The sequence below is a fragment of the Mesoplodon mirus genome (assembly GCF_964341445.2).
Source record: "Mesoplodon mirus genome assembly, chromosome: 18".
NCBI classification, from domain to species: Eukaryota; Metazoa; Chordata; class Mammalia; order Artiodactyla; family Ziphiidae; genus Mesoplodon; species Mesoplodon mirus.
This window is the reverse complement of record NC_138994.1, coordinates 13806611-13819743: the sequence shown is the minus strand read 5'-3', so window position 1 is coordinate 13819743 and position 13133 is coordinate 13806611. Positions and strand designations below refer to the sequence as shown.

The 13133-nt window shown below is 55.8% G+C and overlaps 1 protein-coding gene across 1 annotated transcript; it reads left to right on the top strand.

The window, feature by feature from the left end:
- The first annotated feature begins 805 nt into the window (after positions 1-805).
- On the top strand, positions 806-6686 carry CHMP6 (charged multivesicular body protein 6). Its single transcript, XM_082603746.1, has 8 exons — positions 806-936; positions 2404-2513; positions 2665-2752; positions 3332-3418; positions 4247-4312; positions 4550-4630; positions 5669-5723; positions 6410-6686. Exons 1-8 carry the CDS (start codon positions 871-873, stop codon positions 6463-6465), a joined length of 609 nt encoding a protein of 202 aa, XP_082459872.1. The 5' UTR covers positions 806-870; the 3' UTR covers positions 6466-6686.
- The last annotated feature ends 6447 nt before the right edge of the window (positions 6687-13133 follow it).

The window sequence follows — 13133 nt, the reverse complement described above, 5'->3', positions numbered from 1 at the left end:
TCTGGATACAGATTTGCCTCCCCCCTCGCCCAGGGGGCTTCTGCCAGCGACACTGTTGTGGACTGAGAGGCCCATCGTGGTGGCCTCGCAGCACTGCTTCTGATCAAGGAGTTCATTTCACAGAAAGGGGTGAGCGCTGGACTCATGCCATGGGACGCCCCATCTTATCATGACCCCACCGCCCAGGAGCTGCTGGGCTGCTAGAAAGGTGGCGGGGCCCATGCAGACTGGGCTGCGGGATCAGTTGGGGAGACCAAACAAGGCTGGGTGCCATCCTATGACCCCCACCCCAGCCAGGACACACGGGTGGGAGCCAAGGCTGCAGGTGTACGTGGCGCCCCGCCCTATATCCCCGATGCCCCGTGGGGGCTTCTGCCCGGACCCACGGAACCAGAGGTGGGCTCCTCCGGGGACTAGTCACTGGCCCGGACGACAGAGCGTGTGGAGCATGCTGCCCAAGGCGCGATTCAGCGGACACTCTGACGCCCAGGGTTGTAACATCACTAAACGCAGCATTTTGTGGTCCGAGCCGGCGGGGCAGTGACTTGTGAACAAGATTTCTGACCGCCCGGGAAACGGTATACGCTGTCACCCTGCGAGGGTCCCACCGCAGTGGGAGATGGAACTTTTAGTCTTGAAGTCCGCGCAGGTGAGGAGTTCTGGAAATGCACGTGAACCACGCGATCCAGGGCCCCAGAACCCCGGCAGCTTCTCGGGGAGGGGCCTCCGTCTGCGGACAGCCGCGTTCCGCGTTCTGCGGCGCTTGGCCCCGCGCGGCCGCCGTAGCGGGGTGGGTTGGGTCCGAACTACGGTGGCCGCGACGTGCGGAGCCGACCGGGCTGGGCGGCGGGCCGGGCCGCGCCGGCCGCCATGGGCAACCTGTTCGGCCGTAAGAAGCAGCAGAGCCGGGTGACGGAGCAGGACAAGGCCATCCTGGTTAGACGCCGGGCCCCGCAGGCGGGTGGACGCGGGCCGGGGACACTTGGGCCGGGCGGGGAAACCGAGGCACGGCGGCTACCGGCTCCGTTTCCGCTCTCGCCCCGGGCTTCGGCCCCTCCGGCCGCCCAGCCCCACGCCGGGGCCGCAGCCTCGGAGCCCGTCTGGGGCGGTGAGTGGTGGGCTCCCGGTGGGGAGCGTGTCCAGGTCCGGTTCCCAGCGAGTCTGAGAGAATCCGGTCGCTGCGGGTGTAGGCGGTCCCGGTGCGGCAATTGAGCTGTGCCTCGGGTCCCGGGAGGCGGTGCCCGCGTCTCACTGTTTCCTGGTCGTACCTTGTCAGCGGGTAGGCTGGCCACGGGGTGGGATGGCGGGCGCCTCTCACGGCAGCAGGGACAGGACGTGCGGCTGTCGCCGAGCCTGGCCCACCGGCCATGGGGTGCGCTGGGGCAGACGGCCTCTGAAGAGAATGGAGTTGTGGAGGGAACTGGGGAGCGGCCACTTGAGACAGACTGACCACGTCTACACTGGGGGCTAATTTCTCACCATGTTGAGTTTTAAAGATGTGCACACCTTTGACCCAGTTAACCCACTACCCATAACCGACCCTGAAGACATAATCTTCTATCTGAGAAGTGCCTTGTGCTTGCAGATGCTCACCATAGCGTTACCTGAAATGATGAAATTTGGAAGAAATGTAAATGGCTTAAAATAGGGAAGGAGAGACTAAGGCGTGTAAATGGGCTTGCATCCTTTTTGGGACACTGGGGTCCTAGGTGATTGGCACGGTCACGTGAACCTCACCTCAGTGCACCATCTGTTGTCCACTCATATATGGTGATAAGTGACAAGAGCAGGGGAGCTGATGGCAAATGGCTGAAGTCCACAGAGGAGTGAAGCTGGGAGGGAAGGCCCCAGTCTCCAGCCATGGCTGGGCTGGGATGGTGGCACTCGGGTGACTGTCACCAGCGACTTCTGTGTCGTCTCTTCACCTTGGAGGTGCTGGCCACACTCCCTGACCAGCGCTCACACTCCTCACTGATGGCGATGCCCTGCCATGACGGTGATGCCGTGCCATGACGGCGGTGAGAGCATGCCCTCCACACCGGTGCTGAGGACATTAGGACTGGCTCTCTGTCTGGGGTGGGGGAGATCTTGGGGTTTTGTAGGATATTGAGCTGTATCCCTGGCCTCCACCTCCTAGATGCCGGTGGCATCCCCAGTGTGACAGCCAGGGATGTCTCCAGATAGTGCCCCTCGTGCCCTGGGGGGCAAACTTGTCCCCATGGAGAACTCAGTTTCAGAGGATGTGCTTCCATTGGTGGCAGTTGGGGCAGCCTGGCCTGTGGGGGGCCCTTCAGTGACCCCAGCAGCCTCTGTGCTGGCTCTCCTGGACACTGGGTAGCCCGGTGAGTGTCCAGCGCCCCCTGCGGCGGCTTGGTGTTGACACAAGGCCTGCTTTCCCGGCAGCAACTGAAGCAGCAGCGGGATAAGCTGAAGCAGTACCAGAAGAGGATCACCCAGCAGCTGGAGCGGGAGCGGGAGATCGCCCGGCAGCTCCTGCGTGACGGCAGGAAGGAGTGAGTGGGGCTGGGGGCCAGTCTTTGGGAGAGGGGTTCTGTCCCCCATCGGCCTGGAGCAGAGGTGGGCTAGGCCAGGAGGCTGGTCAGTGCCAGGCCAGGGCAGCTGATGGCCATGGCTGCTGGGTCAGTGCTCGGGTTCCCTCTGCAGACGGGCCAAGCTGCTGCTCAAGAAGAAGCGATACCGGGAGCAGCTCCTGGACAAGACAGAAAACCAGATCACCAGCCTGGAGACCATGGTAGGCCTAGTAGGGGTCGGGGGGGGGGGTGGGCATGGACCGTGTAGGCACCAGAGTCCCCTCAGATGACTGAAACCTATCATTTTCCTCTCCTGGACCTCTCAGCCCGAGGCTATGGAATGGGTCAGGCCTGGAGGTGGAGGAGAATCTTTGATGGGAGCCTGACGGTCCTAAGCGGCTGGGGCAGGTTGGCTCTTGCAGGATCGTGGCTGGGGGGCTAGGCCACTTCTGGGTGGTGGGGTGGGCGGGGAGTCTGCCCCAGTGACTGAAGAGGTGTTGGGATCTGCAGGAGGCTCCCGAAGTGATCCAGTTTCAGGACCCAGAGCTCTAGTTCTGCTCTTTTGCTAACAGAGCTGCTGGTTATAAGCAGTCTACTTTGCGATTCCTCCCAGGCCCTCTCAGTCCCGCCCAAGTATTGGTCAGGGCAGCGGGAAAGGATAGAAGGAGGAGGAAGGCAGAGACAGTTTGCTCTGAGGCCCAGCAGTCTTTGTCAGTGATAGTGTGATCCTAACTCCCTTCCATGGTCTGCATGAGGCGGCAGAGAAGGTGGGCCCCTGACCACACGGGTTTCTTTCTCAGGTCCAGAGTATTGAGTTCACCCAGATTGAAATGAAGGTGATCGAGGGGCTGCAGTTTGGAAATGAATGTCTGAATAAGATGCACCAGGTAAGTCTTGCAGGACTGGGGACAGAGAGGAGGGGCAGCCAGTGGAACAAGGAGAGGGGTAGTCCCTGAGGCCACACCTGAACGCAGGCCTTCGGGCATGAGGGAAAGCCAGTCACTACCAGGAGAGGGTGACAGGAGAGGGTGACAGTCTAGTGGTACAAACTCAGGGATATTGACCTGAGAATAGGGACCCAAACTATACGTTGTGTCCAGAGATGCTAAAGTGACTAGAGGGACAGTCTGGTTTTAGTGGGGGAGGGGTGTGGTGAACTAATCTGGAGGACTTCCCGGAGGAGGTGAACACAGCTTCATTTCAAGAAACAGCACAGAGGTGGATGGCGAAAGGCGAGGTGAGGCGCAGAGATGGTGTGCCCCAGTGCCCACCCCGTCTCATTCCTGATGAGTGGATGGCAGTGGGGCTGGGCAGAGAGCTGAGGTTACACTGCCTTTCTGACTGTCCAGTGTGGTGGTGACCAGTCAAGCAAAGGTGCTGCTTTGAACCCCAAAGAAATCAAGTCACCTGGCCAGAGAAAAATTTTTATACTTTTGACTACCACTAGGGTTGATTTGGGTGCCAGAAGGGCCAGGAGGAGTCCAAGGAGGTCAGTTGAGGTTTCTGAAAAGACTGTCTGACAGCTCCATGCCTCTGTGGATGGGCCCTGCCTGGCACAGAAATAACCAAAGATGTGTTATATCCCGCTTGGCGTGGCTTCATTTAAACAGGAACAGTGGGGCTAGGCCGTGTGCCCTGCCAATGCAGGTGGCCTTCGTGTAGGGGGTTCTGTTACGTGCTTCACTGACAAGACTTAAAAACTTGTAACCGATCAGGTGATGTCCATAGAAGAGGTGGAGCGGATACTGGACGAGACGCAGGAGGCTGTGGAGTACCAGCGGGTAGGTGTTGCCGCACCACGGGGCCCGCCATCTGGCAGCCAGCGAGGACAGTGGCCAACTCGCTGAACGTCCTGCGCCGCCTTCAAGGGCCAGGCCTTCCTGCACCACGTGGGGGCTGCCTTCCTTCTTTCGAGTGAGAGGAGCCTTGAGCTGGGGCTGTCTCCTTCCTCCACAAGGGCCCACCTTTCCCCCAGCCCAGCCCAGCCATGCTCCTCACCTCTGCTCCTCCTTTTGCAGCAAATAGATGAGCTGTTGGCAGGAAGCTTTACTCAGGAGGACGAAGACGCCATCCTGGAGGAGCTGGACGCAATAACTCAGGTAACAGGACCCCCGGCACTGACACAGGCCCAGGTGTAGGGACCCCCCCAGGGGCACTCTGCTCACTGGCCTCGGTGAGCAGCTGTGTCAGGTTTCACTTGAGTACACAGCCCTGGTTCTGCAGCTGGTTTTCTTCCCTAAAACAACTGGCATTTGTGCTAAACTGAGGTCCCTTCTCCCCATCCACCTGGCTGACTGCAGGGCAGGACTGGCCTGGAAAGAACATTTTGCAGGTTGTCCACCCAGGTGTTGCAGGCCTCAGAGCAAACCAGGTGCCAGGACAGAGCGGAATGCCAACCCTCCTAGCTCCCTCAGCCCTTTCCTCCCCAGTGGGCAGTGTGTGGGTTTTAGATCAAATGGGGGCTTTTTCCCTCTTGTGGCCGGTCACTCGCTGTCACACACGGGGCCTCCATGTGTTGGCCCAGAGGCCTCTAACCAGCCAACCATCACTTCAGGCCCTGAGTCTGTGTTTGTTCCCTGATGGAGGGCGTCTCCATCTCTGTGGGCCCCTGCCTAAGCAAGCCGAATTCACACTGTGCCCACCAGCCTGCCACCCCCCAGCCATAGGCCAGGTCAGGCAAGCAGGTCCTTAACACTGCTGCTCGCTGCCTGGGGGCCCTATGTGCACCTGCCTGCTGATTTACTTCCTCCCAAGGCCTGAGAGGTAGACCAGCAGTCGCTGGAACAACAGGTGGCCCCCGGTACCACCACCTGAGGCAGAGGCGCCACTGGGGCCCCTGACCTGCATGGGTGCCTGTTTCAAAGCCCTTGTCTCAGACTCGGAATGGTACTTTGGGTTGGGAGCCCATCAGGCTCTGGGTCGTTGAGAGCAGCCACCTTTTGTGGTCACTGTTCCCCCGGTGATATGAGTTGCAGAGATGCCAGAAGCCAGGGAGGTTGCACCCTGGGCTTGTGTGCTGGAGGATTTGTGTCCTATTTAAATCCCGCTGAGAGCGGCTAAGTGAACGGGATGCTGTTCTCTCCAAGAGAAGGACAAGGTGATTGTATCTCACAGCCTTTATCCTCTGTTTCTTGCAGGAACAGATAGAGTTGCCAGAGGTTCCTTCAGAGCCCCTTCCTGAAAAGATCCCAGGTACCCTCCTCGTTATGTCCTCTGGGGAACCGTGCGTTCTAGAGCAAAGCAAATATCCTGGCCCCTGGGCCCTGCCCTTCCTGCTTGGTGAGAGTCGGGCCCCAACCCCCTGCTTGGTGGGCGTGCTTGCTGGCACCAGCTCAGGCAGAGTGCGGGCCTCGCCCTGGGGTTGAGCCCAGGCTTCTGAGCAGTTTCGGTAATCTTGTAAGAGCCAAACCCCGTTCAGAGAGGCGAATCCCAAAGTTAGAGTTGGGAAAGGGCCAGTTTAGCTGTGCAGGCTCTTCTGGGTCCAACCCAGGACCAGCCGTCCTCTAAACATCACTGGGACGACCTTCCCCGCGGCATCGCTTAACACGCCTTCAGAAATTCTCTATCCGCCTGGACTCGTCTTTTGTGATTCCTCCTCAGTTCTTCCTGCTCCCTTGCTGCTTCTTGACCTCCTTTCCAGGGTCCGTGGGTAGGGGTGCACGCCCGCCTGCCGTGCTGTCCTGAGTGCTTGTGCCCAGTGCCTGCTGTTTGTCATCCCTCCCGGCTTCTGTGTGTAACTCGCCTTTCTCAGAGCTGTGCCCTTTCTTCCCAGAGTGCGAAGCCCTGACCTGGCTCCTTGCTGCCTCTTGTCCTTTTCGGGAAGTTCCCGCCTCTGGGGTCTTCTGTACGCGACAGACATCTCTATGTTTCCTCCACAGAGAAAGTCCCCGTCAAGGCCAGGCCCCGACAGGCGGAAGTGGTGGCAGCCTCGTAACTTGTGTGGGACTCACGGGGATTCCAGAGGACTGGGGCCCACAGAGTTTGGGTGCGTGTCCGGCCCTGGCCGGGCTCCCAGGAGGCTGGCGCCGGGCCAGGTGGGCCGGGAGCTGACGGAGCAGCACAGCACACACAGGGCTCCTGATCAGGATGACTACGGGGCGTTTCCCTGGCGCTGCTGTCTTGCTCTCGTTTCTGGATTAAATGGCAACATTCAAACTCTCCAGCCAAACGCAGCTTCTGCAGCTGTGGTTCCCACGGGCCACGGCCAGGTCCAACGCTCCTGGTGCTGGTCACACCTCCCATCCCGGGTCGCGCGGCTCCATGGGCCAGTGTCTCCGCCACCCTGTCTTCTGTGGAAGGCACCTCAGACCTGGCCTCCCCACCCTTCCCTTTCCCTTCTTCCTGCTGCTCCCATTAGCTGGCAGGGCTTTGGCTAAGGGGGCCCTCCCTTGGCCTGGCTCCCCGACCTGCCCAGTTTCCATGTAGACTTGGGGGCGGTAACCTCTCTGCTTCCATGTCGGCGTTTGTGGGTGGTGGACCAGGAGGGGTGCATCCCTGCTGGATTTTGATGACTCTAGGAGGTCTGCCCACCCCATCACTCCTGGGGCCGTACAGAGGCCCAGTCCTGCTGACAGACATTCAAGGATAGCCGGCCGGTGTGGCTGCGGGTCCCCGAGCTGCCAGCTTCGAGCTGTTAGCAGCCAGTTGGAGACTGGGAAGGATGGAAGTGACTTCCCTAGTTCACGGTTCGTTTTGGAATTAGACAATCTCCCTGAGATTTCACTCCCAACAAGAAGACAAAGGGGACCCTCTTAGCCCCCAGACAGGCCAGCCCCATATTAAAGTTGACACCCACACAGCCTGCTGCCTTGTGGACTGGGGTCCGTGGAAGGGCGGGTTGGTGTGGCTTCTCCCTCAGGTCCCTGGAACACAGTACCTTGACTCTCCCGGGGCACTTGGCACCTGGCTGGTCAGTGCCACACAGGGGCTGGGGCCTCAGGAGCCAGTGAGGTTCTAGCCCTGCCCGGCTGTGGGTAGAAGGCAGTCAGTCACCTGTGGGCAACTGCACGCAGCAAGGTGCAGGGCGGTACTCTGGCCCCACCTCCCTTAGAAGGGGTGCTGGTGGTTTCTCATTTTTCAAGGGGTTTTGTGTGGCTCCCGCGGCTGGTGGCTGGAAGGGTGTGCAGCTTGGTGCCTCTGGGGTGTGGGGGTCTGGTTTGGAGTCCTGATGTCTAGGTAGGAAGCCAGATGCCCCAGGGAGCGAGCAGGCAACAGCAAGGACAGACAAGTGGGTGTCCCACCTAAGGGGGGCCTCCACACCCTCCACCCAGAGGGTATGGTGGGATGTGGCCAAGTTGCCAGGTCTGGAGTTCTTCAAGAGGAGCTAGAAACGCAGGCTTTCAGTGGACAGTCTTGCTTGCCAGGTGCATGCACGCCTCAGCCAGGAGGGGGCTCTGTGCCAGCTGATTTGGGGGATTTTGCCAGAAGCCGACCTTTCCAGCGCCACTCTGGCTGCTGGGCCCCACCCCGGTCCTAGGGGCAGTTCTGATTGAGGAGGGGAAGGAGGTCCGGCCTCTCCTGCCTGTGAGTGACCCGTCCCTCTGCAGCAGTGGGTCCCAGGCCGGGGGAGGGTGTGGAGGGGCAGCCTCTCCAGACCCCACCAGCAGGGTGGACACCTCCCCTTTCCCTCTGCCTCCCAGGGCCCAGAGCTTGGGGCGGCCTGGGAAGCTGCCCATGGCAGTGCCCTGCCTCGTCTCTTTAACGGTTTCACCACTGGGCGCTGTGTGGTGGGCCGTGGGGCGTCAACCGCCCCTGGTGAGCGCTTGGAGAACCTGCCCACGGGTGTGTGCGGCCCAGCTTCCTGGGATACACCCGTTCCCAGGATGGGAAGGTCATGACCACCCTCCTCCTGCCCTGGGCAAGGGGTACCCTCGTGTGGAACAACCCAAGAGTTGGGGAGGAGAGCCTCATCCTCTCGCTGTCAACGAGTGAGATTTCACGTACCAACCAACATGCCTTTTTCGTTGTAAAAGTTCATCCCTGGACCTAGGGAGGCCGTGCTTTGAAACCCAGCTGACCTAGAGCTGACTCCTGGGCTCCGGCCTTGGAGGTCACCTGGCTCATAGGCCCCGTGTGTGTGTGTTGGGGCAGAGGGAGCCCATCCAGCCAGGATGAGACTCACATCTTCCTGCCCAGCGCTGAGCCCCGGTCTTAAAATACCAGCTGTGTGAGCCTGACCTGGCCTCCTAATCTGGGGGGCATAGAACTCATGACGATCACAAACCAGTTAAGTACAAAATCTGGGAGCAGAGCTGGCATCCTGCCCAAGATCAGTGGGGGCCTGGTGGGGGGCTTGGAGGAAGAGGAGAGGCCGCAGTGGGCCGCCTGCAGAGGGCCTGGTAGCAGCCGTGCCTGGTGGGTGGGAGGGGCATAAGGGGGAGCCATGGGGGCCATCTGACCACAGAGAGGACTTTCTGGGAAGCTGGCAAGCCTGGCATCCAGAAGGGATAGACCAGGGCAGTAGAGAAAAGGACCCAGGGACCAGGACCGTTTGGCTGGAGGCACATTTGTGGTACAAGCAGCATGGAAAGTAGAAAAGCAGGGGATGGGGAGTTGGGGGAAGGGGGCACCCAGGATTGGGTGGGGGTACTCCCGGGACAGGATAGGGGAGACAGAATGGGAGGTGCCCGGACAGGGTGGGGGCCGTGTCCTGGTTGCACTGTGTGCCCTGCCCTGGGGAGGTGTTTGCCCTCCCCCCTACCCACTGCTGCCCCATGGGGTCTCCCGGTGACCCCCACCTGCCCATGGGGAGAACTTGGTGATGTCAGGTGGGGTGTTGTCATGACAACACGGGAGCTTTGCCTTCCCAGGAGAGGCCCAGAGCCAGGTCACTGGCCACAGCCCCAAACTCAGCAGGAGACCCCACCACCCCTTCCATCCCTGCTGGTGCTCGGCCACTGGGGTGGGGGCAGCAGGTCAGCAGGTGGAGCTGGGCCCGGGGGGAGCTGGCCTCATGGCCCCAGGCAGAGCCTTGACTGCATGAGCCAAGACACCCAGCCTGGGGCCTCCCCAGTGGACACCTGCACCCCTTGGCCCGGACAGCTGCCACCTTGGCATGTGCTTCACCCTTTCCACAATCCCTAGCCTCCTTGTGGCCCCGTGTCTGGGGATCTCTGAGAAAATGGGGACACTCCAGATCTTTCTTCCTTAGTCATCTGCCCCCTCTCCGCCCAGCTTTCCTCAGTGACCCTGCACACAGCCCCATCTCGTCCCTGGTGCCCAGCCCTCACCAAGGGCCAGGTCCCAGGCTGGGGGCTGCGGTGTCCTCCAGGGCTGCTCTCACTACTTGTGATCTTGTTCCTGAGGAGTCTGAGGACTGGTCTTGGAAGGAAGGAAGGTGTGTTCTTTCCTGAGGCAGGCACAGGCTAGTGTAGGGAAGGCATTTAAGGGTCATGAGCGACACTGTCCTTTCATCTGGCTTATGGAGTAAGTAAACCTTCCTTAAGAAGCAGAAGTTCTGAAACAAACTCAAAAGAGTAAGAGCACAGGGAATGAGGACCGTGGAAACTGAACTGCAGATGCAAGGTGCTTGGCGCTGTGACACCCGAAGAGTGATCTTCACTTCGTTTTTGTGGTTTTTTGGGTAAAAGCTTCATTGATTGTGCAGTTCAGTCATTTTTATTATGTTCTCAGAGTTGTGCAACCATCACCACAATCAATTTTAGAACGGTCCCATCATCCCTAAGGAAACCCTGTACCCTCTCACTAGTGCCCTCATCTCCCCTCCCCAGAGCCCCTGGCAGCCACTAGTCTGCTTTCTGTCTCTATGGATTTGCCCATTCTGGACATTCATACACATGGAGTCACACAATGAATGACCTTTAGTGTCTGGCCTCTTTTACTTAGTGTGATGTTTTTGAGGTTTACCCATGTTGGAGTGTGTATCAGTACTTCATTCCTTTTTATGGTTGAATAATGTTCCATTGTATAGATGGACAACATTTTATCTGTTCATCACCTGATGGACATTTGCGTTTTTTCCACTTATTCACTTTTATGAATAATGCTCCTTTCTGTACACGTTTTTGTGTAGACAAGTTTTCATTTCTCTTGGGTATAAACCCAGAGTGAATTCCACTCTGGGTCATGCAGTGACTCTTACGTTTGGCCATTGGAGGAAGTGCTGCATGTTTTCCTCAATGGCTGCACCATCTTACATCCCCAAAAGCAGGTGTGAGGGCTCCACTTTGTCCACAGCCTACCCAGCACTAGCTATTCATATCTTTTTCATTATAGCCATCCTAGTAGGAGTTAAGTGTTATCTCATTGTGGTTTTGATTTGCATTTTCCTAATGACTAATGATGTTGAGCATCTTTTCTTATGCTTAGTGGACATTTGTACATCTTCTTGGGAGAAATGTCTGTTTAGATCTTTTACTCATATTTTAATTGGGTTGTCTTTTTTTTTTTTTTTTTTTTTTTTTTGCTCTATGCGGGCCTCTCACTGTTGTGGCCTCTCCCGCTGCGGAGCACAGGCTCCGGATGCGCAGGCCCAGTGGCCATGGCTCACGGGCCCAACCGCTCCGCGGCACGTGGGATCTTCCCAGACCGGGGCACGAACCTATGTCCCCTGCATCAGCAGGTGGACTCTCAACCACTGCGCCACCAGGGAAGCCCCGTGTTGTCTTTTTATTATTGAGTTGCAAGACTTCTTTATATATTCTTGATATTAGACTCTGATCAGATAGAAGATTTGCAAAAATTTTCTCCCATTCTGTGGGTTGATCCTTTCACATTTTTAATAGTTTCCTGTGAAACACAAGTGTTCTTTAATTTTGATGAAGTCCAGTTTATTTTTTCTTTTGTTGCTTGTGCTTTTGGTATCATATCTAAGATACCATTACCTAATTCAAGGTCATGAAGATTTATTTCTATGGGGTTTTTTTAAGAGTTTAATGGTTTAGCGCTTACATTTAGGTCTTTCATGCATTTTGAGTTAATTTTTCTATATGATGTTAGGTTGGTGCTCCAACTTCATTGTTTTGCACGTGGATTTTTTTTTTAAGAGTTGGTTTTTTTTTTTTTAGAGTTGGTTTCTTTTTTTTTAAATAAATTTATATTGCATTTATTTATTTTTGGCTGCGTTGAGCCTTCCTTGCTGTATGCGGGCTTTCTCTAGTTGCTGCGAGCGGGGGCTAGTCTTCATTGCAGCACCTGTGCTTCTCATCATGGTGGCTTCTCTCGTTGCGGAGCACGGGCTCTAGGTGCACAGGCTTCAGTAGTTGTGGCACGCAGGCTCGGTAGTGGTGGCTCACAGGCTCTAGAGCTCAGGCTCAGTAGTTGTGGCACATGGGCTTAGTTGCTCCGCGGCTAGAGTTGGTTTCTTTTTATTTGGGAATAACTGTGGTCAACTTTCATTAATGTGGAAGCTTACTGATTAATTCTTTTCCATTCTAGTACCATTTGAAAAGACGGGTATTTCCCCCATTGAATCCTTGGCACCTTTGTCAAATATCAGTTGACCAAATGTGAGAGTTTATTTGCAGATTCTCAATCTTATCCCATTTATCTGTATGTCTATCCTTATATCCTTATTGTAGCTTTGTAGTAAGTTTTGAAATCAGGAAGTGTGAATCCTCTAACTTGGTTCTTTTTCAAGGTTGTGTTTGCTATTCTGGGTCCCTTGAATTTCCATATGAATTTTAGGATCAGCTTGTTAATTTCTGGAAAGAAGCCAGGTGAGATTTTGGTGGGGATTTTGTTGGATCCATAGATCAGTTTGGGGAGTGCTGCCATCATAGCAATATTAAGTCTTATGATCCATGAACACAAGTGTCTTTTCATTTATTCATTAATTCCTTTCAGCAATGTTTTATAGTTTTCAGAATGTAAGTTTTATACTTCTTTTGTTAACTTTATTGTTAAGTATTTTCTTCTTTTTGATGCTATTGTAAATGGAGGTTTTTTTCTTAATTTCAATTTCAGATTATTCACTGCAAGTGTATAAAAATAAAATTGATTTTTGTATGTTGATCTTGTATCCTGCAACCATGCTGAACTTGTGTATTAGTTCTAGTAGGTTTTTAGTGCAACCCTTAGAATTTTCTATATGCAAGATCATATCACGTGCAAATAGAGATAGTTTTACTTCTTCCCAAACTGGATGTCTTTTAGTTCATTTCCTTGTCTAATTTCCCTGGCTGAGACCTCCAGGGCAGGGTTGAATAGAAATGGATATCTTCATTTTATATGTTTCTATTCCACTCCCACCCCTAAAATACTAAAAACAGGAAGAACAAGTCCTTACAAGTTTTTGAACAAAATCCAGCTCATTTCTTTTTCCTTTCCCATTCATCCCTTCCTACCTTTCTCCTTTCTTCTACTTTTCTTTTTGAGCAGGGTGGGGTGGGGCGGTGGGGCTGACAGGCCAGGTCACCCCTGGCTCACCCGGTCTTCAGGCTGCACTTGTCAGTCTTCGAGATGTTCCCGTGGATTCCGTCGTGAAATGTGAGCTTGATAATGGCATCATTGTGGGTGGGTTTGCTGCCAGGCAGGAACTGGCCAGTGGCTCCGCAGCAGCAGAGGGAGAAGCTCTCCCATGCTGTGATTCCAAGCTGAGAGGGGCAGCAAGAGAGTGAGTAACACTCAAGATGACGGCCCCAG

Coding starts and splice junctions, on each gene's coding strand:
- CHMP6 (XM_082603746.1), top strand. CDS start 871: ATGGGCAACCTGTTCGGCCGTAAGAAGCAGCAGAGCCGGGTGACGGAG. Junction 4,313..4,549: donor AGGCTGTGGAGTACCAGCGG/GTAGGTGTTGCC, acceptor CTCCTTTTGCAG/CAAATAGATGAGCTGTTGGC. Junction 4,631..5,668: donor AGCTGGACGCAATAACTCAG/GTAACAGGACCC, acceptor TGTTTCTTGCAG/GAACAGATAGAGTTGCCAGA.